General features: G+C 54.0%; 10 protein-coding genes across 10 annotated transcripts; 5 read left to right on the top strand and 5 right to left on the bottom strand.

Annotated features, from left to right (window-relative positions):
* Positions 1–465: 465 nt before the first annotated feature.
* On the top strand, positions 466–2,193 carry GNI_084450 (hypothetical protein; the record flags this gene model as incomplete). The annotated part of the gene is made up of 2 exons (XM_011135811.1): positions 466–1,405; positions 1,523–2,193. 2 exons carry the CDS (start codon positions 466–468, stop codon positions 2,191–2,193), a joined length of 1,611 nt encoding a protein of 536 aa, XP_011134113.1.
* Positions 2,194–3,038: 845 nt separating this feature from the next.
* On the bottom strand, positions 3,039–3,347 carry GNI_084440 (small nuclear ribonucleoprotein Sm D1; the record flags this gene model as incomplete). The annotated part of the gene is made up of 1 exon (XM_011135810.1): positions 3,039–3,347. One exon carries the CDS (start codon positions 3,345–3,347, stop codon positions 3,039–3,041), a length of 309 nt encoding a protein of 102 aa, XP_011134112.1.
* Positions 3,348–3,462: 115 nt separating this feature from the next.
* Positions 3,463–5,916, bottom strand: GNI_084430 (putative AARP2CN (NUC121) domain protein; the record flags this gene model as incomplete). The annotated part of the gene is made up of 1 exon (XM_011135809.1): positions 3,463–5,916. One exon carries the CDS (start codon positions 5,914–5,916, stop codon positions 3,463–3,465), a length of 2,454 nt encoding a protein of 817 aa, XP_011134111.1.
* A 157-nt stretch (positions 5,917–6,073) lies between these two features.
* On the top strand, positions 6,074–7,436 carry GNI_084420 (mannose-1-phosphate guanyltransferase beta; the record flags this gene model as incomplete). The annotated part of the gene is made up of 3 exons (XM_011135808.1): positions 6,074–6,202; positions 6,245–6,325; positions 6,417–7,436. The coding sequence occupies 3 exons, from the start codon at positions 6,074–6,076 to the stop codon at positions 7,434–7,436; spliced, it is 1,230 nt and encodes a 409-aa protein (XP_011134110.1).
* A 214-nt stretch (positions 7,437–7,650) lies between these two features.
* On the bottom strand, positions 7,651–8,552 carry GNI_084410 (putative protein tyrosine phosphatase; the record flags this gene model as incomplete). The annotated part of the gene is made up of 3 exons (XM_011135807.1): positions 7,651–7,950; positions 8,019–8,164; positions 8,273–8,552. 3 exons carry the CDS (start codon positions 8,550–8,552, stop codon positions 7,651–7,653), a joined length of 726 nt encoding a protein of 241 aa, XP_011134109.1.
* A 76-nt stretch (positions 8,553–8,628) lies between these two features.
* Positions 8,629–9,956, bottom strand: GNI_084400 (hypothetical protein; the record flags this gene model as incomplete). Its single annotated transcript, XM_011135806.1, has 3 exons — positions 8,629–8,734; positions 8,795–9,482; positions 9,605–9,956. The coding sequence occupies 3 exons, from the start codon at positions 9,954–9,956 to the stop codon at positions 8,629–8,631; spliced, it is 1,146 nt and encodes a 381-aa protein (XP_011134108.1).
* Positions 9,957–10,570: 614 nt separating this feature from the next.
* GNI_084390 (hypothetical protein) lies at positions 10,571–11,052 on the top strand (the record flags this gene model as incomplete). The annotated part of the gene is made up of 2 exons (XM_011135805.1): positions 10,571–10,837; positions 10,939–11,052. The coding sequence occupies 2 exons, from the start codon at positions 10,571–10,573 to the stop codon at positions 11,050–11,052; spliced, it is 381 nt and encodes a 126-aa protein (XP_011134107.1).
* A 1,420-nt stretch (positions 11,053–12,472) lies between these two features.
* Positions 12,473–12,736, top strand: GNI_084380 (hypothetical protein; the record flags this gene model as incomplete). Its single annotated transcript, XM_011135804.1, has 1 exon — positions 12,473–12,736. One exon carries the CDS (start codon positions 12,473–12,475, stop codon positions 12,734–12,736), a length of 264 nt encoding a protein of 87 aa, XP_011134106.1.
* Positions 12,737–12,817: 81 nt separating this feature from the next.
* GNI_084370 (hypothetical protein) lies at positions 12,818–14,599 on the bottom strand (the record flags this gene model as incomplete). Its single annotated transcript, XM_011135803.1, has 1 exon — positions 12,818–14,599. The coding sequence occupies one exon, from the start codon at positions 14,597–14,599 to the stop codon at positions 12,818–12,820; it is 1,782 nt and encodes a 593-aa protein (XP_011134105.1).
* A 302-nt stretch (positions 14,600–14,901) lies between these two features.
* On the top strand, positions 14,902–21,308 carry GNI_084360 (hypothetical protein; the record flags this gene model as incomplete). Its single annotated transcript, XM_011135802.1, has 1 exon — positions 14,902–21,308. A coding segment is annotated over one exon (6,407 nt), but the record flags the coding sequence as incomplete, so codon positions are not given.
* Positions 21,309–21,391: the final 83 nt, after the last annotated feature.

The following is a 21,391-nucleotide window of genomic DNA, read 5'->3' as shown; positions in this document are numbered from 1 at the left end:
GCCACCACGCTCGCCACCACGGTCGCCCGACCGGTTTCCGCCGCCGTACTCCGCCGCGCCCGCCGCGTGACTGCTGACTCCGTGGAGGCTGCGAAGGAACGTTCCAATTCAGTCGATCCGTCTTTTTGTCATCCATCTACAAACACATCCTCATCCTCAAACCTCTACCCCCCACACGACCGACACAACCAACACTCACCCACAGAAGTGTGTTTCTGGGAATAGACACACACGCGTGTTTCTGGAAATAGGTGATACACACACGTGTTTCTGTGAAACCCGTGGGTATCCAACATCCCCGAGAGGGCAATACCTCGTCAGGCAGAATTAGTGCCCATGCTCGTCCGTGGTGTTGTGTGTTGCCCTGCAATGTGTGGGTGTCCGTAAAGCGTGTGAGCCAGAGCGTGTGTTGGGGCCTTACTGAATTGGAGAACTTGTGCCAAAAAAATTAACCCCTTGCCCGCGATGGAGGACCCTCCCCCACCGTGTTCTTCGGATGAAGAAAGCTCCGACACCATCGTGATCGAACAAGAAGAAATTCTCCCTACCATCCCCATCAATGCTTTCACTCCCGAGCCCGAATCAACCCCCGCGCCAAACCTCTCTCCGCCCGCACGGAGCTCCAAACCCGGACTCCTCAAACGTCACGCGAGTCGCACTCCCGAGGCGGGACCTGCACAGACGCCCAACATAGACGAGTCCAACATAGGCGAGTCCAACATGAGCGTGGAAAAGTCTAACATGGACAAATTTAGCGTGGGGAGACCCACAACGCGGGTGACAATGAAGCTGCGGTCTCAGGAGCATCCCTCCGACACGTCGGCGGCTGCAGCTCGAGTCCCGAGTGGCTTGGCCTCCACAGCTGTTGGAATGGCGTCGCCGGCTGGCTCGGACGTCTGCGCGCGCCCTCACTCGGAGAAGGGGCCTGGTGCCACGGAGAAGGGGCCTGGCGCCAAGTGGCTGGAGAGTCCGGCCCCCTCGGGCGGTCAGCGCCCGGCTTCAGTCCAGCTCTTTACCAACGAGTCTTCGACGACCGCCAGCGTCCCCTTCGCGACCGTTCCCGCGATCGCTCCCACGGCGGGTCGCGACAAGAATGGCCGAGCCGCTGAAAATGGAGTCGCCGAAGACCCCCAGCAGTCTAAAAAAGTCAAGGTTGTCCTCAATACCGGCGTGAGTTACCTGGCGGCCCCACAGGCCTCTTCGGAACAGTCGGCAAAGAGACTTCACGAGCTATTGAAAAAGAACTCGCTTTTCGAGAAGCTGTTCAGGCAATTCAGGTTCAGCTGCAGCGGCTGTCGACTGCCGGTAGTCACCAGCCAGCTCAGTCGGGTGGGAAGGCATATAGAAGAGTTCATGGACTTCGGAAACTTTGAATGCGTTCATGCAGTTGTAACAATGGCTCCATGTACTTTCCACTTACGCTTTTCCCTTAGCTTGGCACTTTCCACTTACGCTTGCCCCGCACTGTATCCTTCCGCACTGTCACGACATGTTCACCGTGCCTTATAGTATATCTTCGTAGTCGCACGAACGCCCAAGCTCATGATGTGCAATTTCAACCGGGGTCTGGTATTGGACGGCGAGAAGTTGGCTAAACTATCCCCTAACCAAGTGAGCCAGATGCGCGAATTGTGGAGACATGTGTCGTCTTACGTGGTGCGTTATCTGGTTACCCAGAGCAAGGGTTACGACGCGGTTGTAGAGCAACTGCTTTTGAACACCGGTAGTGGTAATGCTGTACCGACGGTCGACTCGGCCGCAAGTGTGGAAGGTTTCAGTCATGTGCGATTGCGACGGATACTATGTGCGTGTATTTCAGGAGTGCTATGTCAGGAACTGCCTTGGCTTCGGAGTTTCATACTTAATGACCCAGCTGCGGAACAAGAATGGGCGTTCAAGATCCAGCGCTTTCAGGAGACTTGTTCTTATGACTCACAGTTCCAGTCTCTAGTACGCGAGGAGACAATCTCAATTGAAGGCAAGTGTGTGTGGGTAGACCCTGCCATGAAACGACCCTTGGCCAGACAATCCCAACTCCTTTGTCGGGTCGCCGGTGCCTCTATAACCAACAAGCAAGCCAAGAGCCATCTCATGATCACAGACACGGAACGAGTGGCACTATTCGAAGCCACGCATCCCGTCATTACTGGCAACCAACTTATCGAGATGTTGATGAAGGCCGACATTGATTAATTGACTACCCAGGTCCTACATGACCCAACATTCAGGTCACCATGTAGGCTATGTGGGCCACCACTAGTCCAAGTACCAATTGCGACCGCTAAATCAGAAAGACTTGCTTTAAGAACCAAGCTCCGAAAGCTCAACTCGAAGCTCCGAAAGCTCAACTCGAAGGAGTAGCCCAATCTGGAAAAAAAGTCCGCAAAGAGAGCTTGAGACGGAGATGCTGTCCTTACTGCAAGTGCACCTAAGTTGTTAAGAACTTGGCGGAAGCATACGTAATTAGATTTGTTATTTTTTGGTGTTATTAAGAACCCGAAATCCACGATTTGTCCCCCACATGAGGGACGACTCCGCACCCCTGGTGGTTAGTCTTCCACGCGACCTGGAAGACTGTGGTTGTTGGGCGGAATGCCGTCCGGGACCTTTACGGCTCGTGCTTCACATTGGAAATATTTTTCGAACGTGTTTGGCGCTAACCAGAACTCGACGAAAAACAGCAAACCGGTGGAGCCCTCATCATCGCAGGGACGATCATCGTCGCAGCACAAAGGGCACCCGTCAGCGGTCGGATCGGTGCAGCACGGAGGGTGCCGTCTTCATCTAAAAGTGGGGTGTTACAGAGGGCGGATTTGCAGCTAACTGGGGTGAGTGACTGAGCACTCACTTCACCTGTACACAGATGGATCTTGAGTCAATTCGGGTTTATTCGGTTTAGCCTCCACGTCTAGCGGGCCCGGGCCCGGTCCCTGACCCGGCTGGGGAAGGTCCAGCCGGCCCCACCTGGCCGGGTCCGGATAAGTAAGGTCTAGAGGTGTCTCGCCTTGGGGGTTTCAACTAGTGGTTCTTTTGCCTTGTTAACGCGTCCTGGACTTCCTTTTAGTGTTCGTTTCGGCAGTCTTCACCTTGGAGGTGCCATCATCAATAAGGTACGTATCCAGAGGTATCGAGTCTGATATGAGGACTAGCCTAATGGTAGCGCCCCGGATGGTGATGTTATCCACATTTATCGGGTTCCGTGCCTTGACGGTCATCTTGGCATTCTTCAGGTGCATGTTCATGGCCACGTCCACCCCCACGATGGTACCTTGGATCATAGTGCCATTCTTCAGCTCCACGACCACTGACTCGTTGGCCAATCGCATCAAGAACCTTACCAGCTTCATGTTTCAATTACCACACAAAAAATGACCCGCCCATAACCCCGCATTGTTTGGAATGATTAATTGGACAACCAACTAACTACTCAGTTAGCTAACGAGCAACCAACTAGATGGCTAGCTAGACAAACTGAGGTAAGTAGAAAGGCGGGAGCTGCCTCTTGTAGAGTGGTAGACAAACAGTTTCACCATGTTCCACGGGTGCGCTGAAAACGCACTTCATATCGCCGTGTGTGCCCAGTGCTTCTTTAATCTTGCCTTGCCTGCCCCGTTTGGTGAACAGTGTGATTGGCGCGAAATAATCTACGTCATTCCGAGTGAGGAACATTCGACTAATGGTTGCCTTCTTGCCACTGATCTTCTGCGGGTAACCGGTTAGCAGGATTCGCTTGACAATGAGTCGGTTGGTATCTGCACTGATATAATTGCCGTATCCTAAGGCCAGTCCAGGAGTGGGTCTTTGTCTAGTATCATTTTGTATAATTTTATCCACTTCCTGTTGAAATTTGTCGGGCATGTTTAGGAACCAGATGAGTGCGGGTCCGGGGAAAGCCTGGCAAGGGCCCACGGCGGACAGGATGCCGGGAACCTTGGTCGTCTCGGACAGGTACCGCGTGGCACTCAGCTTGTGGCCGGAGGGGTTACCTGTTTCAGCGGGCACGGTATAACCGCCATGTCCCTGTTTGCTGAAAATGGCCTTGACCGAGTGTCTTCGGAAACCACACTGGATAACGAGCTCACTTTTGGTCGGGACCGGAACGTCTTCGCAGTCGCCGAAACGGTTACATGAGTAGTGTTGCACACTTACTTTTCTCTCCAGCAAGCTGATGGTCGACACTACCAATGGCTTACTCGTAGCCAGCCTCCGGTCCAGGGCCGTAGCGAACTCGTCAGGCACCCGCAGAGTCAGACACATATAACGAAACTTACCCCCCTTACCCCTCTGTTCGGCAGTGGAGCTCGCTGTCTCCAGCGCCTTCCGGTAAGCATCCGCTGCGGCCTTCAGGATCTGCTTGTACGGCTTAATGGAATACACCTGAGAATACCATTCTGGTATGTCGTACTTCTCCACCATGTCCCAAGGTGAGTTCTTGAAACTCTTTAACCCTCGATACTTCCGGAAACGCTGACGGGCACTTACATCATTCGGCGTGTCCTTCTCATCCGGAAACTCCATTTCGACCCAGTCACGTGTTTGGAACTTACCATGGACCGTCTCGTCCTCCGTCTCCTCACCTGCCGCCCAGTCGTCATCGGAAAGCGCGTCCGAATAGGATTCGGACGCCGTATCAGTCATTGTCCCCTCCGCTTCCGTCGTCACCTCCTCCTCAATCGCAGCCATGGACTCCTCGGCTTCAGTCATCCCCAACTCTGCGACTCCGAACGCACCTGAGATGGCGGGGGCAGCGGAGTCATTTGAACTGGGGGCAGCCTTAGTCAAAACACCCCCATTAGGGGCAACATTTCCACCGGGGACGGCCAGAGACTGCCAGCCTCGCTCGAACGAATCAAAGTCGGCTAGCATCTCCACTGTCTCGTATTCTCCCGGGGTCAACGTGTTTCCACGGAGCGGAACCACTCCCACCTCCAGCACGGGAAAGTCTCCTACGCCAGTTATATGGACGGGAAAGCGAGTCGAAAAACCTAGGCCGCGAGCGTACATCTGAATCTGCAGCTTGCCGTCATCTACCTTCGCCCAGCTGCCAGCGGGCACTATGCCGTAGCCACGCTGATCTTCTCTCCAACTTAGCCGAGGCAGTCCGATACTGCACATATGCCGAATAAAGTTGTTCATCTGACTGCTTCGTTTCTTGAGTTTATCGACACCCATTGCGCTCTGGATCGACTCAGAAAGGTCGAAACAGCGGGTCTCCTTACTGAAGGCCGATTGCACGGATCGGTTTACGATGTCGAAGCTGCCCTGCTCCGTCCAAGGGATCATGACACCGCAAACAGCCGGTAGTCCCTGCTTATGTAACAGAGACGTAACTTCATTGCCGAACTTGCCGAAACCCGCGTCGTCCACCGTTGCGTCTGCGAATACAGGAACCACAATGTCGGCGACCTTGCATATATCCAGCGCATCAATAACTGCGCTTGTCAAGTCGGCTTGCGAACACGGCTCCGTGGGATGCTGGATGGCAACAATGTCAATCCACTTTATCTTCCCCGCCCACGCAGGCAGAAACACTGTAACCGGCTGCCCAGCCTCGACCTTGGCCACCGTACTCTCAAACAACTTCTCCGCGTCTTCTTTGCTCCAAGTTGTCTGCGCCAAATCTCGACAGACATACGCCACCACCGCCTTGGCCAAGGCCACGCTCGAAGCAGACGGACTCACAGGAAGGAAACACACCAGCCGTGGTGCTTTGCCGCTGTTAATCTCCTTCTGCATCAACTCCTTTATGTGCGCAGTCTTCTGGTCTCGTAACGCCTTGCTCCTGTCCTTGCGCGCATCTTTCCCAACAACCACCTTCGGACCCTTGTTATTCTGAGCCTTCACACCCGCCTTCTTGGTTTTGCTCGAGCCCTTGAAAGGCCTATTCCGCTGGACCTGAGACGACCTGTGGCCCATGATTTTTTTTTACCCCTGCCACACGAACATCCATCTCCAGAACCTCCAACAATGTTGCCGTGGAACTTTTACCACGACTCATATAGGCATTCATCCGCTCCCATATTTTATATCGCAGCGCGCACGCGCGCGCACACACGTGTTCGAAATTAAATAAATGAAGGGACTAATCCTTGTCGGAGGATATGGGACGCGACTGCGACCGTTGACGCTGTCAGTACCGAAACCTCTTATTCACTTCTGCAACAAGCCTATTGTTGAATACCAAATTCGAGCTTTGGTTGAGGTAAGCACACCATTTATTCTTTTGTCATTATCCGTTTTGCAGCTGGGAGTTAAACATGTGATATTGGCCGTGGCCTACCAGCCGGATGCAATGAAGGACGCGCTTAGAAGGCTCGAGACGAAGGTAGGTGCCAATAACCGGGCTGATTCACTCGATTTTCTCCAAGCACCCTCGGCACGATTTCTTCCGGCATTAACATTGCTTGTTCCTGTAGTACAACATTCGCATATCCTGTTCGATAGAAGACGAGCCTTTATTGACTGCTGGCCCCATTCGTTTGGCGGAGAGCATGCTAATGGAAAGGGAAGAGGGGGAGCAGGATGCTGACTTGTTTTACGTGTTTAATAGTGACATTATCGCGGAGTATCCTTTGAAGGAAATGCTAAAGTTTCACAAGCAGCACGGAAAAGAGGGTACTATATGCCTAACGAAGGTGAAAGATCCATCTTTGTTCGGAGTAGTGTTGTCCGATCCGGTAACTGGACAGATCTCGAGATTCATTGAGAAGCCTCAGGAATGGATAAATGATGACATCAATGCGGGTATTTACTTGTTCAACACGTCGATGATTCGGAGAATCGAGCATCGGCCTGTTAGTATTGAAAAGGAGATTTTTCCGAGGATGTGTCAGGACGGGCAGCTGTACAGCTATCAGTTACCCGGATATTGGGCGGATATCGGAAAGCCACGAGATTTTTTGGACGGTACGCGTCTGTATTTGCAGGCGCTTCAGGAGAAGCAAAGCAGTTCCTTGGCTGTCTCGCGACCTTCGGCTGTTGGACATTGTCCCGTTGGACGGCACGCAGCCGACCCGCCGTCGGGCGAGACCACGACGTCCCCGAGCTTGGAGGCATGTGGCAAGGACAAACCGCCCGATGCAATAACCGGATCGTCAATCATAGGTAACGTACTCATTCACCCTTCGGCTTCTGTGGGTGATGACTGCCAAATTGGACCGGATGTGACGATTGGACAGAATTGCGTGATCAAGCCGGGCTGCCGGATAAGTAATACCGCGCTTATGGCGGACGTCACGATCGAAAGCCATACGAAGATCGACCAGTCCATCATCGGATGGAACTCCCGGGTCGGTAGCTGGGTTCGTATCGATGGACTAACAGTTCTCGGCCAGAACGTGAAAATATCGAAGGAGGTCCACATTAACGGAGCCTTCGTTCTGCCACACAAAGTCATCAACACAAGCATCACGGAGCCCGGACAAATTATTATGTAGACTCGCCACATCGCGGGGTTAGATCGGCCGCTTCGGCTGGGATGGACTTTTCGAATCGGAATAGTTCATTGACCGAATGGGACCCGAATAGATTTTTGATATTGATGGTTCATTTTTGAGCGATGCTTTGATCGATATCGAAACCGCAAGGCGCGACCAGCATGACGGTGGTGATCGATACCGTGGTCGACCAGTGACCAGCACAACAGTTTGGTTACTGAGATTTATCGGACGTGCAGCCCTTCAAGGCCTTCTTCCGTTGGAGGCACATATGAGAGTACATGTGGACGGATCCGGGTACGTACAAGAGCAGGACCCACATGTACACGTAACTCAGATTCAGTTCGAAGTTCATTCGATTAGGCATAGGAACCGGCCAGTGTTCGAATTTGGATGTCTTGAACAGGTCAACGGCCTTGACCATGGTAAGGACTTCGCCGAGGATACCTAGGGGATACAGGACCAGGAAAGCAGAATACCTGAGCCATTTCAAGCAGTATGGCACGTCCTTTCTCTGAGACATGGGTGTCGTCGCGTGCTAGACATGGGTGTCGTCGCGTGCTGTGGTGCTGTGCAGCTTACAATGAGTTGAAAAATGTAGAACGGATACCTGCAGAATTCGCTTAGGGTCCAGGCGGTAATAACCAGGGCTGTAGAAGCCATGAGGTGGGTGACTGGCAACAGCCTCCAAATGAAAAATGAGACATGCATTCTAGAAGCCACTTGCACTGAAATGAATGAATATAACGTGTGTCACATGACGTATGTGTGACATACACCATGTGTATACACCACAAGTATAAACCATGTGGGTACTCCTCATGTGCAGTCCGTACTGAAGGTAGTGACTGCGTCCGATCGAACCAGGCCAATGGCGGCATGGACGACTTCGAGTATAGGGAGCGCGGTAGCTAGACTGACGAGGAAGCCAACTTTGTCATACCACCGCCGTCGGTTGTTAGGGTAGATTGGATTGAACATCAGGGTCCGGAGCCCTATGAGAAACCATACGAACAAACAGCAGCAGTTGTAGGTGACAAGGTAGGAGGTCCTGGCATTTTTGTGCGTAACGTGGGTGGTGTAAGACGATTGCAACTGCTCCACTGTTGCCGACATTTTTCCGGAAAATAACAGACCACAGCAATGAGGATCTTAGCACAAAGAGAAAGTTATGCAGTGAGGACAGGCGTGCCTAGGAACATATGCCTAGGAGCTTCATTAGTTCGGGTTTGCTTGCTTTGTGCATGGCGGCCCAGGTCTTAAGAACGAAGACCAATTCGTTTCGGATGAGAAGGGACCTGCAAAAATATATAGGGGTAGCGAAGGTGGGTGGGACAAATGTGTGACGGGCTGCTTACGGAACAATGAAGCCCATGCTGAATGAACGGACTTCTTCTGGAGAGTTGCTGTGGACGATATCATCGAGTTTATGTTTGGGTCTTTCCCTGTGCGTGATATGGAAACACAGGTCTGGATTAGGTACTGGGTCGTCGGTGGTGAGTCTGTCGATGAATTGCATGAAGTTCGGGCAGTTCATTCCCGGTTGGGTCTCTATGGTGCTGTCTATAATGCATTTGATGGGTTTGAGGCTGAGGGGCTTGATGACTGGCGCTTGAGAGACGTCCACAGGGTAGAGCCAGAGGGTTGCAGTGTCTATGTCGATGGCTATTTTCTCCATGCAAGGACGGCCGTCTTTCATGATGCGGATGCAGAACAGGTCGATGTCTCCCTGGATGATTCCTAGTGCCCGGTTCGCATCCCAAAATAATGCAGCTACGTCAGGAATGGTAAAGTGCACCGGAGCTGGAACCTCGCTAGACGGGCTCGGATCAGGAGGCACCGCCCCTGGCGGGGGTGGGTCATCCAGCATGAGGTATCTGGTGTAACTCATCTGGTTATTCATCTCCAATAGCACCTCCGCTCCGATCTGACCTATGTCCAAGGTCCGCGGAATTCGGACCGCATCGAACGTCCTATCCTCACGGAGATACTTCATGTCCTCTCGGTACTTCAATTTCTTGCCGTAAGGAGCATACAGGATGCCGACTACAGAGCATGTAGAAAGAAGCAAGGAAGGGGAGGAAGGAAGGGGAGCGAGGGAGGGAGGAAGGAAGGAAGGAAGGAAGGAAGGGGAGGGAGGAAGGAAGGAAGGAAGGGGAGCAGCCTACACTTGTTGAAGTGCTTGCTCCTGCAGGCCGGAATCGACAAGATTGAAAACTCGAGATCGAACCAACCTTCAATTGTTGTAACGCGGAGATCATTTGTCTTTACCGATTTGTACCGCGATTGAAAACCTTTAAACGCACCACCATACTCTTGCAGTACTGTACTGATGCGCCGGGTCATTCGGCGACGCGCTTCTCGCAACAACTCTAGGTCTCCCGCAGATAAATCCAGCTCATCAGTCATTTTGTCAAGGACTGTCGCGGTTCCCGATGCTTCTACCTCAATCGTCTCAAACTGTTTGTCTTTTTCCTCTACATTTCGTTCGCTTGGTACATCCACGTCACCCGCTGCCATTTAGTGCATGCAAAGTGCAGCATCCCGGAAAATCATATATACGGGCATGTAGGTCCCCTTGCTAAAGGAAATAGAATGGTGCTCGCAGATACAACGCCTGCTGTGATGCCGGACGCCCGACATTCATGATGATGGCGAAAATTGCAAAGTACATACCAGACGCCGCGTTAATTACAGTTCCGCGTCCGAAATGACTAAATAGCACACGCGTGTGCTATTCATGGGGACACAGTGTATTTTGCATGTTCCGTTGTTACAGAACTGCTTATGAAGTTATAGGAGTTCCAGCGTCTCTTGTTTGGTCAGATTCATTGGGTCTGGTAAATCGATTTGGTTTGAGCCATGTAGATGGAATTCATCTCTTAAGATCGTGGGAAGAGGCCGCGCAAGTCATTAGAAGTTCGTTCTCAAGATGCTTGGAGTATTTTCCAAGTGCGAAAAGCCGGTTGGTATTCAAGAGGTACGGAATGCTGGAAGGACTGTCTCACGCGCTGGCATGTGATGAGGACATCCAGGAGATCTGCGAATATATGTGGCAAACATTGAGCATATGGATAGTCGTGCAAAGATGTGGAAGTGGGAGTGAAGTCAAGGACGAAAGCAGGACTGGAAACATGACTGGAAACATGACCGGCTGCACGTCATCAATTGGTGAGTGTTGTCATCAGGAGAAGTGTGCAACCATGTGTAAGACGAAAAAACGAACTCCAGGACAAGGCATAATTACCGTTCAATCTGGTGCCCTGCAATCTGGTGCCCCCGTGAAACCCAGTACTCGTGATGAAGAAGGTGTTACAGGAGATAAGAAAGGGCCGTTTGAGATTGTGTTCTCAGTATCCCAACAGCCGGGTCAGTCGGTTAAGACAGTCCGTATCAAACAGGTCAGCCTTTCGGAGCGTTTGTGGTTGATCTTGGAACCCCGCGTGCTTGTGGCATGCTTGGTCGGAGCCGAGTGCCCCGGCTGCGTCTTTTTTCCGGACAGTTTCCACCTGCAGCAATTGCTAACGGAGCTACAACTGCCGGTGTCCGGGAACACGACCTCATCGAACATGATCTCCCCGAACACGATCTCCCCGAACACAATCTCATTCTCTAAGGGCCATGCCGGGTGTCGGGTCTTCATTGACGGAATGGACCGCATATGGGAGGAGTGGAACAACGCGCCAATTATACAGTACGCCGATGCCGAGGAAAGGGCAGGCCTTATGAACACAGGAACCATGAAGGTAGGAACCATGAAGGCATTTGCAGAGTTGATTCATCCTCGGGCTTTGTGTGTCTCAACCTTAGCTACTGGTCCCGGTTTGACAGTGTTTGCTTCCGTGGGAATGTTGGTGGCCTTGGTACCATTTCACACCTTGCTACAAGGTGGCCTATCGGTCGCCTTTAAGCGGTTTCCCTACCTTGTGGCTTTGTGTACTGATGAGGAGATGGCAAGTGTCCCAAAATACGACGAGCTTCGACCACACCTGTTTTCTAAGCTCTGGCTAGTTCGATGGGTGGATTACCAATTCTTCGGCCAACTGGATCGTTGGGCGTATCCTGTTTCGTCGGCCGCATCCTCGTCCCTGGATGATACCATGCGCCCCGTCTGGAATTTTGATGACATGGATTTGATCCTGGCTACCTGGTCCGTACTGATCTCTAACTGCCCTGGTCTCACTTTTCCCCGATTCTTGAAGTTGGCTCAGCTCATCCCACAGCCCTGGAACAGATCCAGCATCTCGCTCGAAGATATTCAACCACTTCTGGCCATTGACCGAACCTGCGCCCGAATGGTCAAAGCCATAATGCTCCAAACAGCCGCAGTTAACTCCCGGTCGACATCATCACGGCCCGTATCTTCACGACCCGTATCATCACGACCCGTATCATCACGACCCGCATCTTCACGACCCGCATCATCACGAACGGGAACTATGACCCGCCCACCGTTGCAGCCATCCGACCGCTGGCCTACGCTGACATCAACACCTTCGTCGTTGCCTGGGGTAACAGCCATTAATCACACGCTGCTGGCAGCAGGCGAGATACAGACTCCGGCTCCCGTTGCTCAGTTACGGAACATTTCAACGCAGGCGAGCTCACCCGGCCAGGTCCCACTGGAATCACCTACACCGCGACCAGAATTGAAGCCGGACGTCCCGTCCAGAAACTTGTTCTGGACGACAAGTGAAGATGAGAATCGCGCTGTGGTCGCGAATCACGGTGTGGAACGCCCCAATATCAGCCCAGAACGCCGGAAGTGCTTGGGCACGTCAACTAGAATCGGACCGGGCCACGTTCCTGCAAGTGTCTTCGAAAGAGCTCAAATTCCACTGGATGTAATTTGGGGCACGCACCGTTCTCGTGGCGAAGAGACCACCGACTGCAAGCGGTCCCGGCTGGCTAGCCCGGATACGGGAGCGGGCTTACCACGCTAGCGCGGGCTTGGTCAAGACGTGTGCGAGATTTTTCGTGGACAGGACAATCGTATAATAGACATTTTGTGGAATGTAGCAAAGAGCGCACATTTTATGGGGAACGCTTGTTGTGGTTCAAAGCCACCCGTGGAGGTCCCGGATGACGGCGAAGCTGAGCGGAAGTTGCGAGAAGAGCAAGAGTGGCTAGAATTCCAAAAGCGGAAGGAGAGCATGGAACTCAAAAAATCACAAGCGGCAGAGGCCCAGAAAGCTCTCCAACAAGATATCGATCAATTAAAGGATCAAATCGCGGATCGAGAAGCCGACAAGAACTACGAACGAATACCTTCTCATGAGCCAGTTCCTTCCACTAGCTAGCCAGAAACCTTCCACTGCTAGTCAGAAACCATCTAGAGTCAGAAAGTGTGTACCCATCCAGAAGTCGTGCAAAAGAAACCTTCAGAAATCTTCAAGTTGGTTTTTGACGTAGGACAGTGCGTTGATGCAGCTGAGATCGCCGCTGCTGCCAGTGAGCCAAAAGACGAAATGAGAGCAGACGTCTTTCGTCGATCGGAGTAGTGTAACTAAATCTTCAACTTCCGGCCTGGCGCGGTCAAAAAATTTGACAAGACGGAAGACCGACGCACTGACGCCCCCTTCGGCACAAATGTATGTCATGAACAGCCTGCACTTTGTAAACAGTTCTACAAATGGCAGTATGCGGCCTTCCATGCCAACGATGCCAATGGGCACTCCGGCTACAGTTCCTTCGTCACCAACCTCCACGGCTGCTCCTGACGGCGAGGTGGAGGGTTCGAGTCCGGCCACCGGTTCCACGAGTGCGATGTCTATTTTGAGTTGTTTCAAGAGGAGCTGTCCTTTCTCATGTTTGCGCAGAATTTTCGCCAGTTGATCATAAAATGAGACGTCCAGACTTTCTACAAACTCGGGCGTCAGGGAGAAACTTTTCATGTCCGACCCTGTAAAGTGGTTCAATGCTCTCAGCATGAGTTGTATGAGATCGACAATTGCTTGGCTCTTGAGAACAGTCTCTAGGGATTTTTTATAGCCGAGCAGAGGGACTTTTAATTCCGTCATTCCATCAACAAATCCGAGCGCAAACGTGTGTGCGGTTAAAAGTTCGATATAATTTGGGATGATCGAGGCTTCGAGTACAAGCCGATCAACCGGATCCCGGACCAGAGGTCCCGCCACCAGTCCCTGGTCCCGTCTGCGTGGCGGCTGAATCATTGGGAGTTGTGCCGTCTTCTTCTTTTGTTTTTTTTCTGGTTGATTCATGTCTATTATCTTTCGACAAATGCGTTGCTCATGCGGTTTGGCATGGAACCGCTTAAGCACGTTGGCATCTTCAACACTAAGTTCGTCCAAGCTCTGCACAGAGAATGAGAGTCGGCCTTCGAATCGTTTATCCAACTCGTGCTCCATAAACAGTTTTGTAAGTTGCCGATATCGGTCGGGATTGGTTACTATCTCTCCCACTGGTGGACGCTCCTCCTCAGCGACTTCTGGGCCCCAGAATTGAGCCCTAACGTCCTGAGGTTCGACTTGAATGTGCTCTTCTGCGCCGGCCATCTTTAGCTCCTTGCCAACCTCCCAAGGCAGTTTTACAAACCACTGTCGCTTCAGTCGGTTCAGAAGTTCCCGTTGCTTTTCTTGCTCCTTATATTCCTCCAATTTCTCGTAAATGAGGATCCGTTCTTTATCATCTAGCTCCATGCTTTTCAATGATTTTCCCTGCGCATAAAGGGCCGATAATTTGCGTTGAAGGAAGTCCCACTCTGCCGCTCTCGGGTCAACCATCGATCTGGTCCTTCCAGTCTCATCCACTATATTTTTCGGTCCCTTAGTTTGTGCCTGTATGGTGTGCAGCAATAGCTGGCGGTCCGTGATTGTCATGTCTTGATTTTCCAGCACTTGTCGCAGCGTCTGCCAACACTGCATCGCCTTCGCCGAGTTCTCCGCTGCTTGTTTCGGGGGTACTCGCAAATGCAACTGCATAAACCGCCCTGCTACATCCATACCGTATCGCCGCAGTGTTGGGTGCGGGTCATTTTTCATTAGACCCAGCGAACGCAACTGGGACTTGGCGAAGGAGTAAAAACCGAGATCCCGACCACCCTGGATGCTCATGGTTTCACGTCCCAGACGCTGCACGACCTCCAACGGCTTCGAGTCTGGCCTAGGAGCGAACATGCCCAGATGTTGGTTGTAGAATGCCATGTTCCAACATGGAACCAAAAAATCCGGGTGCTGAAAGGGTCCAAAGTCATAGCCCTGATTAATCCCCAAAAGTGCATGAGCTACCCATTGAAATTGGGCACTACTGAGAGCAGAAGAAGAACGCTGCACCATTTATTCGTTACTGTAGTTATTCGTGACTGCAATAAAACTAAACCTCTAGAAACTCATCCCACTTCAATACGTCAATAGCGGTTTACTTGAATACTCATTGGAGTCGCCTTTAAAGCAGCCTCACTGGAGTCACCCGCTCAATTAAGGTACCTGTTAGAATGAGTTCTCAAATGAGTTCTGCGGAAAACCTAGAAGCGGTTTTCGGCCGGAAGGCGACGCGTAGTCCGCATCTGTACTCCCCGGGTGACCGGAGTACTACAGTCGAGACACCGCACACGGACCCCCCTGATAGTCCTGGAGTGCTCGAGGATGTCGTAGTGATCCGAAAGGGACGTGTGAGTTCATATGAACGACGGGCGCACAAGGCACACCCCTCGGACCGATTAATTGTGCCCGAGCGTTTGTCTAGCCGAGAACGGAGTAGTCTGTCTGACCGCGTGACGGATCGCCAGCGCCGGTCGAGTGCGCGGTTTGATAGCGAGTCACAGACCATGGACTCCAACATGAGCTTCACCAATCTCCCTCCTCCACCCCCTCTAGCGAGAGAATCAAACTACTTACTTCCACCTCCAGGGTCACAGGTCTCCCCACACTTGGACCGGACGCCGGACGACCGGACGACGGATACCCGGACGACGGACCACCATCGTGCCACCGGAGACCATACGCCGGTAGATGGCACGCCAATGGAGGGTGTGACTTGGGACTTGGAAGCAGACCCGCCGGGCGACTCGATCCTGATGGACAACAGTGACGTGTTCTCTCAAGCACACAGTCCAGTCGCACACACCAAGAAGAAGAAGAAAGGGTGGCTGGCTAAAGTGTGGGGCGGCAAGAAGAAGAAGCAGCCGGACATTTTTGAGTTAGCGCAGCGACAGCAAGACGAAGTGGCAGGCTCACCGTCTGACATGGGCGACGGAGACTTCGCCGGCAGTGCGGAGCTTCCTGATTTTGCTAGGGCGGAGTCCGCAGCGAGCAAGTCCGCAATGACTAGGTCCGTGTCGACTAAGTTCGCAGTAACCAAGTCCGTAGGGACCAAGTCTGATCCATCAGTGGTGCGAGACTTTGAGAGGCCTGCCGTGCCCGACTCTGAATCTGTGCAGCGCGGAAGACTCAGCTCTTTCGAGTCGAATTCACCTATGTCCAGTTCATCCGGCGTCGCTTCCCCTCGGTCGGGTTCGCCACTGCGTCTGTTTGATTGCAAGGGTCACCACCGGTCTGAAAGCAGGGTCAGCAGTAACCACACAGGTAGTCATACGTCTGGTAGCCATCGGAGCAGTCTGCATTCATATACTTCGTCCATCAAATCGCATGTGAAGGCCAGGATCGAAGACCACAGAGCGCGTAAGGAGGAGCGGGCGACCCGCTCTCTTCACTCGGCGGACTCGCTGGACAGCGTTAACTTGTTTACGGTCTTACCGGGACTGGAATCTGAACCGCCTCCGCCAAAAAAGAAGAAGAAGTCATCGTGGGGTATCGGGAAGATGTTCAAGAAGTCGAAGAAGCACACTTCGGGGTCCTCCTCGGCGGTGAGTCGGACCGTTTCGTTCGCGACGCCAACTTTAGGTGATGACGCGAGCAGCAGTATGTCGCAGTCGTCGATGGACCGAGCTCCCACTTTTTCCACGGCGCCGATCATGGAGGCGAGCCACACAGACACGACCACCAGCAGGAAGAAGAAGAAGGGCTTTTTTGCCAAGGCCTTCGGTCCCAACGAGAAGAAGAAGGCGGAACAGCGGAAGAAGAAACTGGACAAAGCGCGGGAACTCATAGAGGCTGCCGAAGGTTTCGGCATCGGCCAGGAAGAGGGCAAAATACTGTGCACCAAGGAGGCCGTAGCGGAGGAAGAGAGGAAACGGCTGGACCGGATTCAACAGCAAACCAAGGAAGAAGCCATCGGATTTGTCCACGACTGGGCAAAACGAACATACATCGAGTACAGCAAACACTACATGTGGAAACATGAACAAGTCAAGCGGTTAGTTATTACCGACGTATCCACTCCCAGCACCGTCGCCAGTACGGGAAGCGATACACTGAGTGGAAAACAACGTAGGGATACAGAACTTGAGATACTTAAAAAGGACGCACTCAAAAAGCAAATGGACCAAGCTGCAAGCGAAAGCTTGCGCAAAGCAGAAGCTCTGAAACTCCTGGGACTCTCCGAAACAGCCATCGGAAGCCTCGACTGGAAACTCCTGAGGGGGGTAGAAGACTATGATACTGCGCGATTCGCCCAGTTGCTCCTGGAACTTACGAGATTCGTAAACACATGGTTTGATACACGCGCAGACAATGCAGTTAAAGAGTCTCACGCCGCAACGACAGAACTCCATATCCAACAATGGTTTTCTGACCAGTGGCTTGAAGACAATAAAGAGCTTAATAGGGATACTTACCAAAAGCTTGGGGTCCTCCAACAAAGCCGCTGTCTCGTTGGCCATTTTGATGAGCTCGTGCAGCAACAGATCAAAAATAAGCGCGACCAGTACTACAGGCAAATCTATGATCTTTCGGAAGACGTCGATCGAATCCATCAACACATTCTCAGCGCTATCTGTGAAGTTTTTGACACTCTGAAGTGTTGTTTGCTAGATAAAGACGGAAGAGGTGACTGGGACGGACCGAATGCCGTTCAAAGTATTTTGATGCCTAAGTTTCTGGTTAATTCAGTCAATGTCGCAATTCAAGAAAATTCGATTCGACCATTGGACCTGCCAGAGGTAACACCTATTATTGATGAGGAGGCGGCTCTCAATCAATCAACAGTGGACCTGGATAAGAAGCAGAAACAAAAAGAGATCGAGCGCGCGCGTGTGCGCAACGAAATTTCCCAATGGCGAAATCGAGTTTTGCAGCGTGCTGTAGCACTACCCAAGCGTCCTGTAGGGGCAGGGCTGCAGATGCAGACTAACATGTCGGATTGGGAGCAGTTGGAGAGGAAACTGTCGGATCGTTGGGGAAGTCAGTCGATGCTGCAGCGCTGGCTGGCTGCTTCTCTAGAGTGGCAGATGGTTGACGTCGCTTGCCAGTACGAGATCAGGAACGGGCGCATTGATGTTCAGTCGCTGATTGAGGAGAAAAAGCGATACATGATGGATGTGGTAGAAAAGAAGCTGGGTGCCTTCTGGTTGGCGCGTGCGGATTGCGCATCCAAGGATATGGTCGCGGAGTTGGCGGCAGCGTTGGAAGACGCGTTGGCAGGGCGCGTCGTAAACGTGTTTGAGCGGAGTCAGGTGGACGACGAGAGGTGCGCTATGGCGTATGAAGACGAGCGCATGCGCGTAGTGCCGCCGCTTGCCGCCTTGGGTAAGTCCAAGTTGGGGACACTGTTGAAGGCCGATAAGGAGACGTTTACCGACGTAGCCCAGTTGACACACCTGATTAATTCCTTGGTGGACGTGAGAGACATTATAGAGGACAATCACGCTATCCTGAAAGACGTGGAGATCCAGCGGTTTATTGAGGAGGTTATTAACCAAACCAAGCAGCACGAGAAACGGCTCAAAGCCCTCCAGCAGGAGACCCATGGCCAGAAAACGAGTATTTTCAAGCGGCGTGACGAGGCCGTCGCGAGGCGTGAGAAAACGCTAGACGCGATCAACGACGAGGAGGAAAAGATCCGGCTGGCCAAAGAGGCCATAGCGGAGGCTGAGGCGCTGGAAACGGAAGTTGAGAAGTTGAAGCAGTCTTTACAAACGGTAAAGAAGAAGAGCAAGGAGTATCAGCAAGTGGCGAAACGTGCGCAATCGGATTCCAAGAAGAAGGGCGGCTGGTTTTTTGGCACAGGCAAGAGCTCTAAAAGCAGCCGCGCTTCCGGAAGCGTCCCTGCGTCGGACCCCCGCGCTGATGACCTGGACAGCGACGATGACGGCCCCAGCAGGCGCGAACGGGCGGACCGGGAAATGAGACCCGACCAGAATGCGCGTTACGGCTCCAAAGGCGAGTACGGCGCAGGCTACCCAGAAGGCAGCCAGCGACAAGACTACCGTAAGTACGACTGGTATGACTCTGAACTGGACAACCGGGGGCTAGACAACCGCGTATTTGACCACCGCGGCTTGGACGGTCGTGGCTTGGACGGACGTGGGCGGGACGGACGTGGGCGGGACGGACGTGGTGAGGAGTCGCCGGCGACGAGCGCTGTGGCCCACACCGAGAAGCGACGAGGCAAAACGGCCAGTGCGGAGTCTCCGACCCGGCAGGGGGCGGCAGAGAATAAGGCGCAGCCAGCGTCCACACCCGACTGCGCGAGTCCGTCGCCGACGAAAAGCAAAAGCAAGTCCGCCAAGTCGCGCCGGGGTAGCACCTTCGGCGGCTGGTTGCGCGGCGGCGGCAGCAAGAAGCCACGCTCGACGGAGGAGGCGACCGAAGAAACTACTACGGTTGTGGAATCGCCGCCGGCTGCAGCGAAGGCTGCGGCCAAGGCGGCGGCTGCGGCTGCAGCCAAGGCTGCGGCTGCAGCCAAGGCTGCGGCGAAGGATGCAGCGCCGGCTGCAGCGAAGACGCCGGCTGCAGCGAAGACGCCGGCGGCCGGGGTGGAGAGGCGGCCGGTTGAAGAGTCGGCGGCTGTGGCGGTGGAGGAGGAGCAGAAGTCGTTGGTGAGTCGCCTATCGCTGGCGAGTCGCGGCGATAGTACCTTCGAGGACGACGCGGAGTTTTTCGGCGCGAAGGCGGACGCGCGTTGTTCGCGGCACTTGTCCTGGGAGTCGAGGGAGAGCGCGCTGCCCCCGCCGCAGCCGGACGGGAGTCCAGGACGTACGACGCCGACGAGTCTATTGGTGGACGGGAAGGAGAAGAAGAAGAAGAAAACGCTTTGGCGGAAGATCGTCAAAGGCGGCAAGAAGAAGGAGGCCTCGGGCTCGGTCCAGGGCGCGGCCCAGTTGACGCCGACCGCGACGCCGGGCGCGGGTTTGGGCTCGGAGGAGCCGGAGGAGTCGGATGACGGCGCCTCGACCTACAGCCGGGGACGGAAGTCGAGCAAGAAGCGCTGGGGTGGATGGTTTGCGGCCAAGCGCCGTGATAGTTCGGGCGATACGGAGGTGACCTCGGCGCTTGCGGCCGACCTCCACTCCAAGTCGTCCGTCTTTGTCCCCGGCGCCGAAGTAATCCGACTTAGTAGCCACGAGGACGACGCCCCGCCCACTCCGCCACCACGACGACTGGCGCCGGCAGACGCGCCCGAACCGATGCAGGTTCGCCTCGACTCCGACCGGGATCCCCAGTCCGCGCGAGACGCAGACGGAAGCAAGGCGGACCCAGCGGGGGAGAAAGAGGGAAAGAGGACGGACCCACCGAATGAGTCCGACGAAAAGAGGAGGGACGTCAAGAGAGTTGACTTGGACGCGGACAACGGGGCAAACAACCTGGCGAGCAGCCCGGCAAGCAAGCTGGAGAACAACTCGGGGAATAACCTGGAGAGTGAACTGGGAAACAACCTGGCGAACGAGCTGGCGAACGACCTGGAGAATGACAACCAAAGTCTCAGCTATTCGCCCGTCCGCGGACGCACTGCCAACTTCCCGTCAGACTTTAGTCCCCGGGAATTCAGTTTCGGCGAGTTCACGCCCAGCGACATGAATTCCCTGGAGCGGACTCCCAGAGAGTCTGCCCAGAAAAACTTTGGGCATTCAACTTCGCTGCCGAATAGTTGTGCGTCGAGGAGTGGGTTGCGGAGCTCTGTGCTGGAGGACCCACTCAGTATGCTCCAGGACAGTGCGCCCCTCTTGATCGACAGCGAGACACTGAACGGAGACGGACCCAACAACACGGCCCGCCACTCACTCCAATACAGTGAGGCCGATACGCTCCGCTTCGAGAATGTACTGCGGAACGGATCCAACGGGAATACCGCCACGGCTCTCTCTGCCGGCTCGCCTGACCGGTCCCTGACGAGTGCTGCGACGCCTTTCCCCGAGTTGGTTGAGGATCAGAGCATACTCGATCAGAGCATCCTTGATCAGAGCATTCTTGGTCAGAGTGTCCTGGACCAGAGTGTGCTGGATCAAAGTTTGCTGAACCAGAGCTTCCTGGAGCAGAGCTTCCTGGACCAGAGTGTGCTGGACAGTCTCAGTACGTCTCCGCCAGCGCGGCGGATGCGAATGAGCGTGGAGGACTCGCTGCACGTCTCGTCCACGACGTCGCCGGTGGGTTCGTCGCCACGCGTGTTGCCGTCTCCACGTGTGGGGGCACCACGTCGGTTGTCGCCCGGCACTTTTTCGCCGACGCCGCTATTGAGTCCACGTGTGGCGTTGCGTAACGATTTGCAGCCACCTCGTGTGCGCGGACCCGGTCGAGCGCATTTCGACCCTCAAACCTCGGTCGTCTATCTCGACCCGCTCGATGGCTTCACCGCCAGCGACGTCATGCCCGTGACCGAAGACCTCCGCGCCGGTAGTGGCTCGCTTCGCTCCGCCTTCGATGACGAAAGCGCGCGTACTGACCTCTCCAGCCTCCGCACCGACCTGGCCAAACCCGACCCGCTGCTCAGACGAGTCGGCAGCAACGACCTCGCCCCCACCACCATCCAGACCCGCGCCATCAACGATCCCCCAGTCGAAGCCGCCGAAAATCAGGGGTCTGTTACGGCCCGAGAACTCAGTGTGGCAAAGGAACTGGCTGCGACAGACCGGGAACCGACTGCCGGAGACCGGACCGCCG

Source organism: Gregarina niphandrodes (assembly GCF_000223845.1).
Source record: "Gregarina niphandrodes unplaced genomic scaffold scaffold00015, whole genome shotgun sequence".
NCBI classification, from domain to species: Eukaryota; Apicomplexa; class Conoidasida; order Eugregarinorida; family Gregarinidae; genus Gregarina; species Gregarina niphandrodes.
This window is presented reverse-complemented; position numbering and strand designations above follow the sequence as displayed.